At 37.5% G+C, this 19,308-nt stretch overlaps 2 protein-coding genes across 2 annotated transcripts in view; both read left to right on the top strand.

Annotated features, from left to right (window-relative positions):
* LOC112043461 (uncharacterized) overlaps positions 1 to 7,900 on the top strand; it is a 287,873-nt gene extending 279,973 nt beyond the window's left edge. Inside the window, exons 12-15 of the mRNA XM_052884583.1 lie at positions 1,064 to 1,229; positions 3,121 to 3,254; positions 3,391 to 3,502; positions 3,606 to 7,900. Coding sequence (XP_052740543.1) covers positions 1,064 to 1,229; positions 3,121 to 3,254; positions 3,391 to 3,502; positions 3,606 to 5,174 — 1,981 coding nt within the window. The 3' untranslated portion in view covers positions 5,175 to 7,900. The remainder of the gene's footprint in view (positions 1 to 1,063; positions 1,230 to 3,120; positions 3,255 to 3,390; positions 3,503 to 3,605) is intronic.
* A 1,121-nt stretch (positions 7,901 to 9,021) lies between these two features.
* LOC112043462 (uncharacterized) lies at positions 9,022 to 18,551 on the top strand. Its single transcript, XM_024078873.2, has 7 exons — positions 9,022 to 12,630; positions 13,175 to 13,379; positions 14,637 to 14,722; positions 15,606 to 15,698; positions 16,282 to 16,386; positions 16,631 to 16,756; positions 16,914 to 18,551. The coding sequence occupies exons 1-7, from the start codon at positions 12,460 to 12,462 to the stop codon at positions 18,501 to 18,503; spliced, it is 2,376 nt and encodes a 791-aa protein (XP_023934641.2). The 5' UTR covers positions 9,022 to 12,459; the 3' UTR covers positions 18,504 to 18,551.
* The last annotated feature ends 757 nt before the right edge of the window (positions 18,552 to 19,308 follow it).

The following is a 19,308-nucleotide window of genomic DNA, read 5'->3' as shown; positions in this document are numbered from 1 at the left end:
TCTGTTTACGATCAGGTCTGGTCAATCTGCTTGGTTCCTCAATCATCTACTATATAGGGTAAGGGTAGGGTAGGGGTAAGGTAGGGGTAGGGTAGGGTAAGGTAGGGTAAGGTAGGGTAGGGGGTAGGGTAGGGGTAGCGTTGGGTAGAGGTAGTTGAAAGTTTACATCGAGTGTCACGCGGACGAAGTCGCGGGCGTCCGCTAGTTATTACTATAAAAAGGGCTGCAACACATTAGCCGGGCCCTCGGTGCTGCTATTCACTATGTGGCTGTGATTTGAGATATGCATGCACTTTTGCGTTCTAGTTAGGCAATTTAGCAGTTTAGAATCCCCCAATATTACATCCCCAAGGCTCCGACACAACGTTAAACCCCAGTGATTGTCAATGGACCGTAAATATTATCAAGTCTGCCAAACCGCATTGAATATTTATGGTCCTAAGCTCTATATCCCCTCTCGTGTTAGCAGGAAGGCCTGACCATCTAGTGCATCGTTTCCCAACCTGTCGTCCGCGGACCCCTAGGGATCCGCGAGCTATGTGTATGGGAGTCCGCGGTGTCATCTCTGGACCATACATAAATGCTAATATTTCATAATCGTTACGCTTTCTTAAAGCAAGCAGATTTTATTATTTTCAGATGAGAGCACAGATGTTAGAAATGATGCAAACTGGCTTGCATATGTTCATTACGAACACAACAATAGTATAAGTGAGGGTTTTTTATTTTGTTTACCTCTTCGCACACTACAGGTGAAGCAATATTTGAAGTATTGAACAACTTTATTCCACTCATGAAATTACGTGTGAGTTAGTACCGTAGTTAGTTTGTGACAGTTAGCACCAACGTTGCACGGGCTATGACCGGGAGACGAATAGTGCTTCAGGCGCGCGTGAAGAAGATGAATCTGGCATCATTGCCGCATTCACAGGGATTTTTTTGCTGTTTATTTTATTAAGGGGGTCTGTGAGAACTGTGCTAGATTTCCCAGGGATCCGTGGCTGAAAAAGGTTGGGAAACGCTTATCTAGTGGACCGTTAAAATGATAATGACGATGTCCTAGGTACTGCGACGTGTTCCAACGCTGCCGCGAGGTGGACCCGTCGGGCCCGCTGGCCACGCTGCGCAAGCTGCTGCTGTCGGACGAGTCCATCGCCGGCTTCAAGCGCTGGGTGCTGCGCCACTGGTACGCCGTGCTGCTCATCCTGCTCGCCGTCATTGCTTTACTGGTTCGTGTACCACTTTGTTTTTTGCTGTTTTACCCTTTCTTAATCTCAGAATAAAAAAACGCTAATACTGACGCTTTTCTATGTTTATATCCATGTTTTTAACTATCTAGAGGCCTCATATGCGCTGAGTCACTCCGCGAAGTATTTAGCGAGCTATACTTAGGTACTCTGAATATCTCTGTGTCATTGAACCCGTAAAAGATTTAAAATTGCCCGCATAATACAACCGCAACGAGTCGTAAAATGAACATCAATATGAAATATGTTGAATGACGACCCCTCACTAGAAAGTTGGTCGACTCCCATCACTGCGCTTTTTGGAACAGTTCGTTTATAGGCAGTCTGGTACATCGTGTTTGGAAGGTCAAACAAAAGGCCTATGTGCAATAAATAAATTACTAAAATTATTTTACTAGTTGGAAATATGATTCAGAAAATAGAAGGCGTCGAAGTCAAGTTATGATCGCGGAGGAACCTTTATTAGACCTTTATCTTGATTCAAAGGTGTAAGACTTTAAGTATCTATTAATATAACAATACCAACTACTATAACAATTCGAAATCAAACAGAAATGGTGCTAAAGGTTTATATCTATATTTAATTTGTAGCATTGCAATTACACACATACTTAGTTTATTAGTTTAATAAATAACTGATATCTTATTTCTAGCGTTGCTGCAGCGTCCTAGATTCTGCAATAGAATTGGACGATAAAATATAACCGTATCGATAGTAGTCTCTACGTTATTTTAGTTTAGAAGGTACACCGAACTGAATGATATAAATTCACATAGGCTATACTAAAATGATATACATTGACGTAGGCTATACAAGTATACACATATAAATATAAAACCGCTAGCGTATACGTATATCAATCATTGTTAGAGATTTGAGTATTAAAAAACTAGCGAGGAGTATAGTCAAATCTTTTTAGATAAGTTCATGTGATTTTAGATGTAATGGTAAGATAACAGACTAAGTGCGTTTGTGTCTCTGTGTTTGTTGTGTATAAACTGAAACTTTCTCTGTCATGTGCTAGAATGCTTCTTCTGTTTTATACACACGCATTCATGAGTACTACCATTTACTAAAGCGTCTGTCAACTTTCAAACGTTTGTTTGTACTCGTACACTTTACCACTGCATCCAAAGTTAGATTGACTTCTAATGGATCCGATGAAGCGTCCACATCGTACGTATCAGGCGCATCGCATCAAACGGATTTTTAATTTTACAATCGATTAAAATCCATTGGATACGATCCGTAAGATGCGGATCAGTGGACGACGCACTTGTATGAGTGTTTATACATCGAATATTAAAATCCGTTTCATGCGATGCGTCCGATATCCTATGATGCGGATCTTTGGACGCCTGCCATAATAGTAGACAAACTATATCTAGTTTGATTATGTATATCTAATTATGACAAGCTCGCAATATAAGTTTGTTATGTACCGGCTCACTTCGAATTACATCTACTCGCATATTTTATCTGTTCATGTAACTCATGCTAGACACATCTTGTTTGTCTTTGTATGCTGCTTAATGGTCACAATAAGAAAAAATAATATGGGCCCAACTTGAATTTTTAAGGGGCCTAAACGTCAAAATTTTGATGTTGCAATTAGTGATATTTTTTAATCGTTCATAAAATTCGATTTAACACGTCAGCCTATAAATACGAAAATGCTAATAACTCCTTTTTTAACGAGCCGGACTCAAATTCGAAAAGTGTCTCCGCCCTCTGGATAATCATCGTTTTGCTAAAGTGGAATAAAAAGGGATACTTTATATTTGATAAAAGACATGGGGTCTTTCTGAGAAAAAACGTTACTGAAATGGAAAGTTTAATTAAATCTCTAATAATTGATTAACTGGTTTACAGGTGGCTAGCACCCGTTTCTTCGGTCGTCAAGCGAAGAAGATCAAATCAGTCACAATCATTCACTCATCCACCACAGAAACCGTCCGCCTGCCTGAAGCCACTGACCAGGGGCTCATCGTGCACACTGCTGTTAGGTAAATTTACCCATTTATTCAAATTATAATGCCTTTTGAATGTACTATGTGCCGCTACCTTTCTTGTACATGAAGAAACCAATTTCAACCAAACCAAATCTTTTCTTTCTTATAGTATTATTCTTGTCGTTCACAGATCTAAAGTTCCTCTGAAAAAGAAAGTGGCTCTTAGAACTCGTGCTTACCGAAGTAAGAAGGACGCGCAAAAAGGTGACAAGGCGTCGCCCTCCCATATCATCAAGAAAAGAGTAAGTGAAGTTATTGAAGTTGTGTTTTGTTTAGTTAGGTGCTCTTTTCTGAACCAAATCGACTTATATAGAAAAATGCATGAAATGTAATTATCTATTGCAGAAGCCGAGCAATCCACCAAAAACAGACGAACCGCAAAAAGTGCCTAAAGAAAATACAGCGGTAGTCACGAACGCCGAGGGAAAATCTCCAAAACATGTTATATTGTCGAAACATAAAAACAAAGTGAAAAAACGAAAGATAAAAGTGAAAAAAGAAACGATCGACTATAGTTCCATGCAAAAGCATTCCTCGACTCCTCCGATTAAGGATACCGAAGCTCTTACTAAAGTGCAAAAATGGCTCCTTAGCTCCCCTCAGCCTACCGTTATTCCTAAATCTAAGTCTATTCCACTAGGCCTCACAGAAAGAACCCACAGACAACCCTCCAAGGGTGTGAGAAAAACTAGACCGTCCAAAAGCGCAACCAACCTTCTCTCTGGAGAAAAAACTAGGTTGCAAGTTGTCTTCAAACCTCCGTTCCGATTTAGTGTTAAAATTTGTAAAAGTGATAAAACAAAAGTCGTGCTCGACAAATCGTCGAAACCCGACGTAGACAGGAAGCGACACGACACTTTGCCGCAGCTCGCCTGTCCCGCTGACGCCAAACCTAGTTTTAAAGCACCTAAACACGCCAGAAGTGCCGTAGACAATAGCAGTGCCCCCAAAACGGAGACCACAAGTCAAGAGGGAGTCGTTCATGGGTACGAAAATTTACTGCCACGTAGTGCCAGCGATTGTAAAGTTGGAAGAAAAATACCCGATCTGAAAATCCGGACGGGGCATAAAAAGAGCAATTCCGTGGGTCAGAATCGAGAGACTACAGAAAGTAGACAGAACCTCATATCCCAGGAGGACTTCGACAACGCCCACGTGTACGAAAACGTCCTCATGACCCAGGACGCTTTCGTGCCGAAGAGTTGCAGCATGCCGCGGCGGCAGACCAGCGCCGGCATCTCGCGCCAGAGCAGCTACGGCCATCTACCTCGAGCACAAATCCGCCCACATAGACATAGCACTAACAACGTCAGTCGATCTAGGAACAACAGCACGAACGAACCCGAACACTTTTACAATATAATCGAGACGTTGAGACGAGATAACCCGCTCGCGAACAACAACAGCAATACGAACACGAGTAGTTCTTCGGGCAGCAGCAGTCGCGACGGGCTCTCGAGGAACGGGAAGACGTCTCGCCAGAACAGTCTAGTCGACAAGCGGTCGTGCGGTGCCGAGGCGCCGACCTCGTCCAAGCTCACGCGGCAGCTGAGCGAGGTGGAGCTGTGCAAGGCGCAGGACAACAGTCTGAAGAGCTTCCAGTTGGTAGTCGGCAAAGATAAGCTCAAGCGGCAACTGAGCGACAACGAGCTGAGTCGGTCGCGGCTGCAGCTCGCCATGCCGATGTCCGCGGGCGCGGAGCCGCGGCCGGCCTTCTGCTGGAACAAGCGCGCCTCCCTCGACTGCGAGGCGTCGCTGCCGGCCGCGAGAGTCGCCAAGCCGCGCGCCAACAAAAAGAGAACCACCTACACCTTCGGCGAACTCAAGAACACGGTCCCGAACTCCACCGACGGATCCGCCGTCGAGGGCATCCACATCTCGCCGGAGGACTTTCTCAAAATCATCGACAACTAGTTCGATGTAGGTGGAATTATAAGTTAGTCGTTTCTACGGAACATTAATAATAATAATATTAATCGATGTGTATATTATTGATATATTCGCAGATGTATCTATCGCCGGCTGATGTAAATATTGTAATGTGCTTCTATTAATCATTAGGAATAGTGCGCGCCACTGAAACAGGCCATTGCTCAGTTGCATTTAGACAATAAATGAGGAAATGTTGGATTTTGTTAACTGCCTACGTACTCACATTACCTGCCTCGCGAATAAGCATTTTGTTATAGTCGCAACGTTGCCATCTGTTTCATTTAATTATAGCTATTTGTTAATTTAATTATTTAAGTAATTGTGTATTGGGATGCAACTATAGGACAACACCCCAGGCTACGTATACTTAAATCCACCCTAATCAAATGATGACACGGACGTATACATTGGGTGGGGTGTTGGAATGTGATCTTAAGACGTATCCTCTATATTCTCTATGACGTATTCTCACATGGTACAGTAAACTTAGGTCGATACTTTACAGAATCTTAAGGCTATAATCATGCCAAATCATGTATAGAAAAATTCTAACAACTAAATTGATTGGTGTAAAAATAATTCCATCGTTTTTATAATATTCGCTATTGAAAAGGATAGAAACTATTAATTACAGTTGTCAATTTAGTTAAGAATTTTATACAAATGAGATGGCAATATTATGCAATTGATAAATGTAATATTTTATAGGTTAATTAACTTTAATGGTTACTTTCCAATGGCTGGCAATGGTTTAGTTTCACTGTACGATCTCTATAAATGAATCTCTATTTTTTCTACATACTATGTACCTATTGTACAAATTTACTCATACTTATGTAAAGTGTTCATATATAATTATTATTTTAATACAATAAATTAAATTATGCATTATAAAAAAAGATTTGTCCATTAATTGTTTATTTAATGACAAGCTTGTATTAAATTGCGTCAAATAATAATAATAATTGTAAAAGTTCATGTGCTTAGTACAATAAGTAACGTTTTGTGGGCATCTCACTTCTTAGATTTCTTTTCGAATAGCTGTCAATTACTATGTCAATCTGTTAAAACTTATAAATGTCTATGAAAATACTTTGCACCCTATATTTCTAAACAAAAACCTTGTATATATGCGTCTAGACCGGTTGTATGGAGTGTAAGTTTTATTTATTTTTCGATCGGTAAATATAATATTATGATTATAAATTGCGTTAGAAATAAAAATAATAAATTCGTTTGCCATTAAATGTCTTCTAATTATAATCGCCAAAGAAAATTTGGCATACACAATCCAGGATTGTAAAAAAGAGACTTCTTAACTCCTAACCGGTCTAGTTGTATACATGATCATAAATACAATATAATTAATGGTCTAATGAATGATCAATACAGAATTCTATCCAATAAATAAATTATTATAAATTATATTGATGACAGCTTATCGTCCGGGAGTCCTTTGCTGTTTCCAGCAAGTACTATAGTAATTGAAAGTTCATGAAGATTATATAAATATTTTAGTAACTGGTTTCTTTTTTTGAGCCTATTCATCCTCCAGTTAACACCGTAACTCAATCGTCAGGTGGTTCCGAAGGCAAAAACAACAATTTATTTGTCTGCAAATTTTAACGGGTTTGGATTCCCCAATGACAAAAAAAATTGTGAGCTTACGCTCTAATATATTTGTATACAAAACATCTATTTTATCGAATGGCAATACTTATCGATGGATAGAATTATGTCTTGATAAAACAACAAAACATTAAAACGAAATAAAAAACGTTATAATAAAAAAATAAACGACTCAACTCATGGGCATTTGACGGAATGAGCCTTGTTTTGAACCTAACTGGGATACTTGATCATGATCTTGTCCTCGCCGCATCAAGTTTGTGAGTTGAACCGTATGTTTATTTCATTTTACTGAAAACCACTCACAATATTTTAAATTAACAAAGAAAACATGTCACTCAATAATATTAAGAGATTAACTTTCTGTATTTAATTATTATTAATAATCATATTTTTCTATAAATATTGGATTTAACTAACAATTTCCTATATTTGAGAAACTAACTATTGAAGCAGGCGTTACTTTGCGGAAGTACATCATGTACAATGGATAACCAATTGCTAATTTTCGCTTAAATCTGATAAAAAAATCAGCAAGTTGAGTATGTTAAGAAATAGGGTAGTTGACTCATATCAAATTTAATTTAAAATACTAACTAAAATCTTAAACATGGAATAAGGGTCTGAAATATATCGAGATATATTAATGAATAGTAGTTAAGGATTTCTTATAAAACTTAATTTAAAAGTCATGTATTTTTTCAAATTTTTCAATCGTCAAAAACGTTGTCGTCCATTTTGTGACGTCACAAAGTTACTATTAACAATTAGTTTAACGTTTAATACAATAAGTAACATTGTGACGTCACAAAATGAGCGACAGCGTTTTTGACGTTTGGAAAATTTAAAAAAATACATGATTTTTAAATTAAGTTTTATAAGGAACCCCTTACAATTAAGCAATATCGATATATGTCGGACCCTTATTTCATGTACTGCACGAAATTAATATTGTTTATATTAAATTTTATATGAGTCAACTACCTCGTTCGGCTTGATGAGTGTGCGTTCATCTTTATCAGCCTTCAGCGAAAATAGCAGTCATTCATAGTAATCAAACAATAAAATATTGAAACGAACTCGATTGGTGTAGTTTATTTTATCTTCTGTCATATCTGGGATGGAATTATGATTTTATTAGTCGTGTATTAGCGAGACAATATAAACTCTAATTATTATAAATAATGTAAATCACTGTTATTGTTAATGTGCTAACTAGGTACAAAAAAAACAATAGTTTATTTCCGCCTATATAATGGACTTTTTCTTTCAGTGAAGTATTATTTGGTAACCATAGTCTATTGTTTAACTTTTAGATAACAAATACGGAAGTTAAACCTAAACACTTTTATTGGTGTAAACAACACCCTGCATATAAAATACTAGCGGACGCCCGCGACTTCGTCCGCGTAAATTTCGATGTCAACTTTACTACTACGCCTACCCTATCCTACCCCTACCCTACCACTACCCCAACCCTACCCTACCCAACCCCTACATCTACCCTACCCCTACCCCAAACCTACCCCTACCTTACCTACACCCTACCCCCATCCTACCCCTACCCTCCCCGTACCCTATCCCTTTCCTACCCCTATCCCACCCGTACCCCTATCTCACGCCTATCCTACCCTTACCCTACCACTTCCCTATCCTACCCGTACCTCTACCCTACCACTACCCTACCTCTACCCCTACCCTACCACTACCCTAAACCCGGCCCTAAACCTACCCTACCCCTACGCTTCCCTACCCGTACCCTACCCTACCCTGTAACTTCTCTATCTTATTCCTACCCCTAGCAAAATCCGTCCAGTCCTTCGAGAGTGGTGGTATGACCAAGAGAAATAGAGACTTCTATGCTAATAATATAAAGAGGTAAAGTTTGTGTGGTTGTAGGAGGTAATCTCTGGATCTAGTGGACCGATTTGGAAAATTGTTTTACCAATAGAAAGCTACGTTATTTGCGAGTGTCATAGGCTATGTTTGATCCCCATATTCACATGGGAATGGGAACTACGTAAATGAAAGCGCCGGGCGTCATATAGCGGAATTTCTGCGTCTTTTAGAAATTTTGTATTATCTCCGAAACTATTAAAGTAATTAACATACTGTAAAGGGCAAATCTAATCTCCATAATATCCTTGTGATTATTAAATAATTTATTTTAATAAGGATTAAAGTTTAGTTGTATAAATAATGACGTAAACCTAAGTATATAAAATTAATATTTTTTAAAACACAAAAGGTACTTTATCTGCTAATATATAGAAGATAGATATATGGTGTCGCGGACTTTTTTGTAGCACTTTTAAAGATACATAAAGTCTCCATACATTAATTTCAATTTTACACAATAGTTAAGGCAGCGCATGCGAATAAGTCTGTTTAAGAGGATTTTCAGTCCGACCTGTATGACAAAAACTGTGATAACTCGGCTAATATATATGATACCAATATAAAATATAGCCTATAGCACTCCCCGATAATGTAGCATTCTACTGGTGAAAGAATTTTTAAAATCGGACCAGTAGTTCCGAAGATTACCCCATTTAAAAAATGTGACAAACTTACAAACTTACAAACTTTACCTCTTTATAATATTAGTATAGATGTCAATGATTTAGAAAAATATAATTTATAATAATCATTGACAAATTGTTTAACAGAAAATAGTGTTCAACTAAAGAGACAAGTTTAGTTACGCCATTGAAGGCAACATCAGTTATAATCAAATTATTCACAATAACGTCAGGTGTCAGTTTCTTATATTAAATGAAGTAATTTGAGAAAATGCCTCTATAATCTCTCTCATTAGGATACCGCCCTAAAAATGAAAGGGAATACCTAAATATTTTCCTGCAGACACTTTAAAAATAATACTTCCCACTTAGTTGGTTGAGGTTGCCGCTTTAAGTTTCGTCTGGAAAAAATTACTTTTTTTAAAATTAGGATTATCATAAAATTCAGTGCCAATATTATATTTTCGTTTAGGAATTTCTTTAAGAAACTGTTGTTTTTTTTAATTATACAAAAACGTAACTGTTGTAAAAATTAATGATTAAAAATGTAAAGTCCCAAGTTTTTTAAATTAATAAGTAGGGAAAAGGAATAGAGTTCTGTCTCAGATATCAGAATGTGTTCCATTGTGTTAGAGACGTGGAGAATGCTTTTCGGCAAAGCGAATGCCACAGCATCAATGAGCTTCGTTATAGGGAGTTAAGGGTAACATAAAAGCTAGATATTGTATAGAAACCAATTTCTAAAACGATACTAAAAGTATTGAATGTGTTACAAATTTGTATATTTAAATATTTTTCGTATATTATGTAAATTGTATGGATAACTTGAGAACAATTTCGAGTGGTAGTAGATCGTGTTATGCATTTGCCTCGATGTGGTAGTTCCATGTATGTAGTTAAATTGTTATGTACTAGCTGACGCCCGTGACTTCGTTCTAATGAACTTAAGATATACGAGTCTCTATATTTAGATTTTTTTTCTACATCCGCTCTCAATGACACTCTGTTTGTTGCCGTTTTTATATATCTGTAAAAACCGCATCAGTAAACTATTAAAAGTACAATTAAAAATTGTTTTGTCACTCTACTTTTACTCTCACTTGCGGTTACTACCTACCGTTTTATCCAAAGATTCATTTTGGATTTTAGTAGGTGTGCCTATTCGGGTATGTACATTATTAAACATAATAAACTATCTGTAAAAAGTATACCTACTGTTCTTTTCACAATGCCTTTGCCATTATAGGCTTTAATGGCAAAGGCATTATGACACTCAAACTAGGCATTAATTTATTATAAATTAAAGCCTAGTTTGAATGTGTGCGCCAACAAGTTAGCACACACAGCTTCTTAACTTGAATGTAATTTTTCCGTAAAATCGAATAGAGGTTCACCATAAACAAATATGAATTATTTATCTTGTGTCCATAGACAATGGATTACTTACTAAGTTTTTTTTCCCGTAGATTTATCTATGATTGGTTCTTGATATCTTGTATTAAGTATTACATATAAATTGAATATTTAAATATTTAATGAGAGAAAAAAATAAATGTGATTAGACTCGATGGAACTATGTAAAATGTAAATCTATTCCAAATAGATGTACGGTTTATTGTGTATTGAATAGCCATTTTAGTGTTAGTTTTACATACAAGGACAATTTGTTTCAATAAATCAGTGGCAGATGTTTACCTGACCACATGATCTCAGTATTTGTTCCAAGTGCCTTATGAACAAATCGACGCATTCCTACATACATTCCAATCAGAATGGCACAAAACATGACATATTGCCTATTCAACTTAAGTATATTTAAACCCCACTGTCTTATGTTTTGTTTAGTTACGCCAATCAATGTAGTTACACCATTAAAGACAATATCAGTAGATAATTATTTATGTACGTAAAACAATTATTAACAGCTGCCATTCGGTTAATATTCCCGGGTTCGACTCCTGGCTTGGGTTTTTTGCATAAATTCGCTCAGGTCAAAACTGTAACCGTTTATAGATTCATCCTACCGGTTTCGTCAAATTAGAGAAATATGAAATAAATAAAATGGTAAAATAAATCTAGATAAATAAATTTATCTCAATGAAGAAACCTAATAAATATAATATACTTAAATAAATATAAGATTACCGCCATGTGGAATGTTGAGTCAACTATTATTGTTCCGATAGTTGTTTCAATCAATGGTCTTATAGCAAAAAGCTTCGACCAACATATTTCACTTAATTGTTGAACTGAGAGATTCGGATACAGAAGGCAGTTTCTTATCGGATTCTTGACGGCGCGTAGTGTGAGGAGGTGCCTCATGACTTTGACCATCGCATCGCATCGCAAGAAAAAAAATGAGAGAGCAAATAATATTAGAATTAAAATTAGTGTTTTGAAATCAAACTTAGCAAGGCTAAAAATGTTATGTTTTGTGCCTAAATCTGAATGACTATAAGTACGACTGTTCAATTGATATTTAATTTATCTTTTATGTATATAATGATATTCATGGTACGTACATATTTATTAAGCTTGTAAGTATTAAAGTTTTCTATATTTATGTTTCCAGTACTTAATTATTCTGTGATAGAGTAAATGTAAATTTCTTTTCATCTGATATTTGTTTAGTTTATTCCAACATATGAATACAAATTTGTAATAAATTCATTTGCTAACATTTTACTATTTTTTCTGTATTTTTTAAATAAAACAATCCAACATAGTTACGAGTATTTTTAAATATTTTTTTTTTCTAAAATATATCTAATAAACTAAAAAAAATATCTATGGTTAGTTACACCAAAGCCGATCAAAGCAAATTGAATTCCAGAAGGCCATGAATTCTAAAAGGAACAGTATTAGTTTATGTGATTAAAAAGTCTTATGTACCTTTTTGTTTATAGCTAATTAATTTTACGTACATTATAAATGAGTTTATCATCAAAAAGGTATTCAGCACTAAACCTGGCCTGTTCCATTGTGATTTAATGATATTAAAAAAGTAATTCTAAATTCACTTCGTCTTTTGTTCCGATCCTTCAAACTTCTGTCACGTTGTCTAAGCCTAAACTGAGCTTTGAAAATTATTCGAAATAAAAAAATTAATTAATGGAATGGCCCCAATACGATACAGTTTACATTATGAAGACTATTCTGAACACCTGATGTCGAGGTTTGGAAAGCTGTTACAAATGCAGTCCCTGGTGGACATGACACTTATGTGCAGCTCGCACACTTTGCGTGTGCACAAAGCGGTCCTAGCTGCAAGCAGCGCTTATTTTCAAGTAAGTAACTATTAATAAAATACGATGTGAAATCATTTACGAGCCTTTTTTATTCAAGGGCAAGCCTATATTGACTGCCTATATAGATTACGTTAAGTACTTAGGTAGTTACAGTTGATACTTAGTAATGATAGTGAGAGAGTACAAAACTATGTTATAAAAATACACGATTTACAAAAAATAGTATGAATCACACTTTTTTTTTATTCTTTATATTAAAGTTATCGTAGCCTGTGATTGCAATCTCATCTGCTGTACAGTGATGATGCAGTCTAAGGCTTGAAGATGAGGAGCAAGCGACTACCGATGCGTACCACCAGACCAGGCATGAGCCGATTTAGAAGATTATAATATGGGTATTATAATTTTCTACATCGACCCTTACCTACCCTACCCTTGAACAGGATTATCAAATCAAGCACCTATCTATCTTTTGTCAAATCTGGGTCGAAGCTCAGAATACTCCTGTCCTAAAAGAAATGCGTTATTGCCACAAAGCACTAGGTAGCTAGAAAAATAATGAAAAAGACGCAATTTTTTACAGGAAGTCTTACAAAAACAGACAGGCGAACCCCTTATCATACTGAAAATGAGATTTAACGTGTTAAAATGTCTCGTGGAGTTCATGTATTGCGGCAAGACACAGTGCTTGGAGGAAAACCTGGACGAACTGGTGTCTGCTGCGCAATTCCTAAAAATAAAGGGCTTGTCCAAAGTAACGAAAGAGGGATTGGGTATTAATAATCCCAGTAAGTATACCTACTGAGACGATTTTCCTCATAACAGATACCTACTCGTAGATCAACCTAGTTCCGTGATAGCCCAGTGGATATGACCTCTACCTCCGATTCCGGAGGGTGTTAGTTCGAATCTGGTTCGGAGCATGCTCCTCCAACGTTTCAGATTTATGAGCATTTTAAGAAATTAAATATCACGTGTCTCAAACGGTGAAGGAAAACATAACATCGTGAGGAAACCTGCATAACTGAAAAAATTCTTAAGTCACATGTGTGAAGTCTGTTAATCCGCATTGGCCAGCATGGTGGACTAATGGCGTAACCCCTCTCATTCTTGAAGGAGACTCGTGCTCAACAGTGTATTGAATATGGGTTGATAATGATGATGAATGACTCATATGAATGTAGTTGAGTAAAAAGCAGATGGCCTTAAACAAAGCGATAATACGGAACCTAAGCGCGTCCCACACGAGCGCCCAAGAGCGCACAAGGATTCTATAGGATAGTACGAAATAGAAAAATCCTCCTTTAAAACTGGTTCGTAGTAGGTTTTATCAGCTGATGGACGTCCAATGCAGGACATAGGCCTTTTGTAGGGACTTCCAAAAATCACGATACTAAACCACCTGCATCCAGCAACTCGCTAGATGTCGTCAGTCCACCTGGTGAGAGATTGACCAACACTGCGTTTTCAAGAGCGGGGTCGCCATTCCAGCACCTTGAGACCTCAACGTCCATCGACTCTTGATATTCGAACTATGAGCCTCGTCTATTGCCACTTCAGCTTCGCGACTCGTTGAGCTATGTCGACGACTTTGGTTCTTCTGCGGATCGCCTCATTTCTGATTTGATCACGCAGAAATACTTAGTCCCAGTGTAACTCGTAAAATCGCCCGCTGTGTGATTCTGATCCTTTTTATGAGGCCCATAGTCAGCGACCAAGTCTCGGAACATCGGTCATCACTGGCAACACGCAATGTTCGAAGACTTTCGTCTTCAGGTACTCGTAGGTAAAACATAGGTTTAAACACAAAGATCTCTACTTCTACTACCCAAGTAAATACTATGGTACTATAGTAGATATAAAAAAAATAAAAACTGTAGGTAAATAATAATTTTGTTCGAACTGAATTGCGCCGTATTGGGTCGTAGCGAGAGTCGCTATTTATTTTAATGACGTTGCGGAGTGAATCTTCTGAATTTGTACATATGTTTTCTGTGGTAGTACTCAAGTATTCTGATGATGGAACTGTGATGTTTTCATGCAAGGCGAGCTGCCCGTGTTCACCCCGCCGGTAGTGATCAGCCGACCGCCGCAGTCGCTGATTGACATGCACACACAACCTCAGCCGCAGGTCAGATTCTATTGGTTTTATAGTAGCAAACCCGACAAATCTATCCGAACGTTGACTCACAATATAAAACATTAGAAGTGATATTAGGGAAGTTGAGTCATATCAAATTTAATTTACACAATATAAATTTCGTATAGTAGGTACCTACATGGAATAAGGGTCCGAAATATATCGATATTAATTAATAACAGTTGACAATTTCTTACAAAACTTCATTTAAAAATCGTGTGTTTTTTTTAAAAATCAAACGTCAAAAACGCTGTCGTCCATTTTGTGACGTCACAATATGTCAAACGTTCCGTTTGTAAGGTATTTTTTAAAGTAACGTCATGAAACAGTTAAATTAAAGGCCTGCCCGACAGGGGTTTTGGCTCATACGAGTGACGCCGGTCGTTGAAAAATTTCTGACAGTGTTGTCAAAAACATATTATTTAAAAACTATTTTTTTTAATTACGTCTCTAAAAATACAAAAATACTTTTATTCTATCTAAAAGATTATTGAACTATTTAAGACCATTTAAAAAAACGTGTCAACTAGCATTTATATATTTGATTTTATATCTCTAATTCAGGTTCATCGTACATCTTAAAAATTTAGATACGTATCAAAAATATATCAATCTGTTAGTCCCAAAAAATACAAAAAAACTTTTTTTCAATCTAATAGATTATTGAACTATTGAAGACCATTTAAAAAAAAACGTGTCAACAGCATTTATATATTTGATTTTACATATCTAATTAAGGTTCATCGTACATCTTAAAAATTTAGGTATCTATCAAAAATATATTAATCTGCTAGTTCGTAAATGAATTGACTCGTATACTTAATTATCTCGATGTGTCTCGTTTTAATTTAGTAAAATGTTGCATTAATGTTAGGAAACCATCGAACCAAAAGTGCCTACAACGCAGCAGTTGCCACTGCCAACAGCAAGTCAACCAGCAACCGACACGCTTAACCGAAATAATAAGGTAGGTATCCGTCATTAATTAATTTTCGCCCTAAAATCCCATGGCAAATATTGGGCGACTCGTCTCGAAGTAACGTCTTGAAAAAGTCTGTCAGTAGGTAGAGGTACCTAATTCGAAGTTGCAACTTGTATTATTCACGTACGCTTCCGGGAATAGGTATGGAGTTTGAAGTCGCCAATTGCTAGAGTTGGAAGTCTTCACCACAAGAGATATGTGGTGCATTCCTTAGAGATTGCAGACCTAAAGCGTCGCAATATGCACTGATGATAAGATATTTTAATGGACGTGACCCGACTTCTCGCCGGTCGGGTTTCTCTGTAGGAGATATCTCCCCTCCCCTCACACTCTCACTCAATCCTCGGCAGCGCGGTATAGAAGTAGGGACGGAGTATGACGAAAGAGGAAGCGAGGGAGCGGCGTTCTTCATTCTCATCATTCATTCATCCTCCGCGCACAGGAGGCACCTTTTGTTCCCTTCTGTAGTCATACATAGCATCCCTGTACTGCACAAGCGAGGAATCGTTGTCGATCACAAGTTGATTGTTTTCCTAATGTAACTTACGTTAACGATTTAATAATACAGGACATGGTGGTTAGAATACCCTTTGACATCGAGGGCGGCACCAGTATGGACTACGTGGATCCCACACGTGGGGCAAGACCACGCCGCGGTCGACCTAGTTTCAAGGTAGCTTTAACTTTGTTCTGTGAAGTTTACTTTGACCTTGGTTTACTGCTGGATTTTTTATATTGTAGTTTCCCTTTAACTTATAAGCAACAACGCACGTTTCAGAGATTTATTTTCTTTGAACCGGATGTCAACAAACAAAATATTCACCCACTAGGTATGCTCTAGCCCCACTATGCCACCTGTTTGCGTGTTGGTCGCGATTTCCTCATTCTGTTTATTATTTTCTATGCATTGATATCAGCGACCATCTGGATGGGAGCCCGGGTCTGGTCTAGGCCGTGCCGCCGAGCGAGCGTTGATGCGCCGCGAACATGATTCAAGAAAGGCGATCCATCATCTCAAGCACCTACAGAATCGGCACATGCAGGTAGGTGATTAATCATTCACTAGATGCAATTGGTATCTGCCTGAGCATTAAGAACAGAAGACGTAACACGCTACATAATCATCTCAATCAAGAAGCCTCTAGTTTTTGAAAACTGTAGATATTTTCAATAAAATATAAGTTGTTTCATGTTTTGTAGGACTACATGGATCGGGTGACGCTTTCCCAGGCCGTCAACAGCATTTGTAACAATGATAACTCGCAGAGCTACCTCAACATGGACAACGATCTCATGTATATGGATCAGGCTATCTCTTCCAACACGCTCGACCCAACAGCGTCTTACACTAAGGATTCGCTTGGAAACGACACCTTGACATCAAACTACTCAACATCTGTAACCAGCACATTAAATGAAACTTCTAGCGGTGGAATAAACACTGCTATGTCTCAATATGTTAACGCTTTAAAGAGTGCAGGCTTGCCAACAGACTTGCCGATTCTATTTGAATCCGGTGACGGATCCTACATAAACGTCAACGAACAAGTCCTCCTTGATATGGTACAGAGCAGCGAAATACAGTATGAAGTAATCGAACAGCCAAACATTATAGAGAATGTAGCAGATCCGAGTGAAATCAAAAGTATAGACGAACTGTCCAAATCAATCGAGCGTGGCGAAATGCTCTTGGGTTCAAAGAACTTTACGTCGACTAACGCTTACAATAAAGACACTACTGCCCACGACGATGCTATTAATAGTTTAAACGCTATACTACCGGACAATCTGGAACCTTTTGGTGAACATCAAAATTATGTCGTACTAGACCATTCTTTGCAAGATGCCCATGTCTCAATCAGCCATGACAACGCAAATGATTTTTCATGTATCGAAAGCGATATGCAATTCTTTACTAAATCTATGAGCGATGATGTCAAAAAGTATTACGAGGAACCGCAGTTATCTGATGCAAGGGTGTTGGATCAATTTTGCCCGGTAAGTACTTCGTTGGATACGAGTTTCAGCATGTCTCTTCTTGATACGAAGAGTTCTCATTTAGAAGACAACATGAGTCAACAATACAATACTTTGAACGCAGATGATTTAAAGAGAACCGAAGACTGTTACGATTTTACTTTACAATTGCCACATTCAAACGTATTTAAAGAGGACACTCTAGATTGTTTGATGTCACCAAAACAAAATGATAAACGAGGAAATTATATTGAAGACAATATAGAGAGTAGGGTACAAGAACGTGACGAAATTATTAAGGATTTGATGAATATTGAAAGTACAATGAAGCAAAGCGAGTTAATTGGCGAGGAATCAAATACTAACTTGAATTCTATACTATGTGACGATGACAAAGAAAATAATAGTCCTAATACAAACTTTTCTACGTGTGATTTGAAATGGGATATGAGCAGTAAAGATAATGAGAATGAAAATAATGAACCTGCAGACAATGCAATGGGTTTAGATACTCCACAAACCCTAATGGTATCACCAAAGGAAAATTTACCAAAGTCTGATGAATTTACTGCTGAAAAATGGGACTCATTTAATACAGATGAGGAAGCACATAAAAATGATGATGAAATAACACAAAAAACTATTAATTCCACTTTAGATGAAAATATACCGTTTGCTGTGGGACTTTTGCCACTCAAGCAGATGCCGCCAGCTGATGACGAAGTTGTATTAAAAAGAAAAGGCTCCTATGATATGTTGGATGATATGGACGCACAGTGCTTAAAGCGCAAAATAAAGTATAAGAAGGTGTAAATATTAATTATGTGTACGAAATAGTATTGACAATAAACCAAAGTTATTGAATACAATTTTTAATTTATTAAACACAATTCATTTTCTAGAGCTTAATCATTATTATTGTCATAAGAGCGGAGGCACGCGATGCGTTGCGGCGCCGCATGCAAAGATTTTACCGTATCATCGGGCACACGAGCGGTGCGGCGCCGCAACGTTGTTGACACAGTGGCGCCGTAGCAGCGTTGGATATTCTGTAAATCCTTGTGAAGTCGTAACGCATAAACAACTGAGCGGTGCCCCTCCGACGCCGCAACGCATTCACCCCTCCCCATCTCGTCTCGATGGTTGCAAGTCCGGAGCGCATCATGTGACATACCACAGATATTTCTATACCACAGATATTTGGAACTCCCGGCTCACCATACGACCAACACCCCTGTCTATGTATCAAAGTGCTGTTTCTTTTGTCCTTCTCTTTGTATTATGCCTTCCAAATAAATCATTAAGTTTTGTATTCGTACCCTTCAAATAGTTATAGAAGCATCGATCTCCTATATTAAAAAGTGGATGCACAATCAGCGACAAAAAAACGTCCCCACTCAATGAGTGCCAAACACAACTTCTTGACCCTCATTTCAAGTAGTCTCATTTGCAAATTCAACCTTAAATTCAATTCTTAAGGTCGAATTTGCTCAGAATCTGGGTTTTTATTGAATATCGGACTATATTTAAAGGCCTTTAGGTATAATTTTCTTTACCAATAATTCTAAATCTTTCAAAGCATAATTGGCCAGTTTTTAAGTGAAATTTTCTACATGTT

Source organism: Bicyclus anynana, chromosome 12 (genome assembly GCF_947172395.1).
Source record: "Bicyclus anynana chromosome 12, ilBicAnyn1.1, whole genome shotgun sequence".
Taxonomy (NCBI): Eukaryota; Metazoa; Arthropoda; class Insecta; order Lepidoptera; family Nymphalidae; genus Bicyclus; species Bicyclus anynana.
The sequence above is the reverse complement of the archived record's forward strand: the minus strand, read 5'-3'. Positions and strand labels throughout refer to the sequence as shown.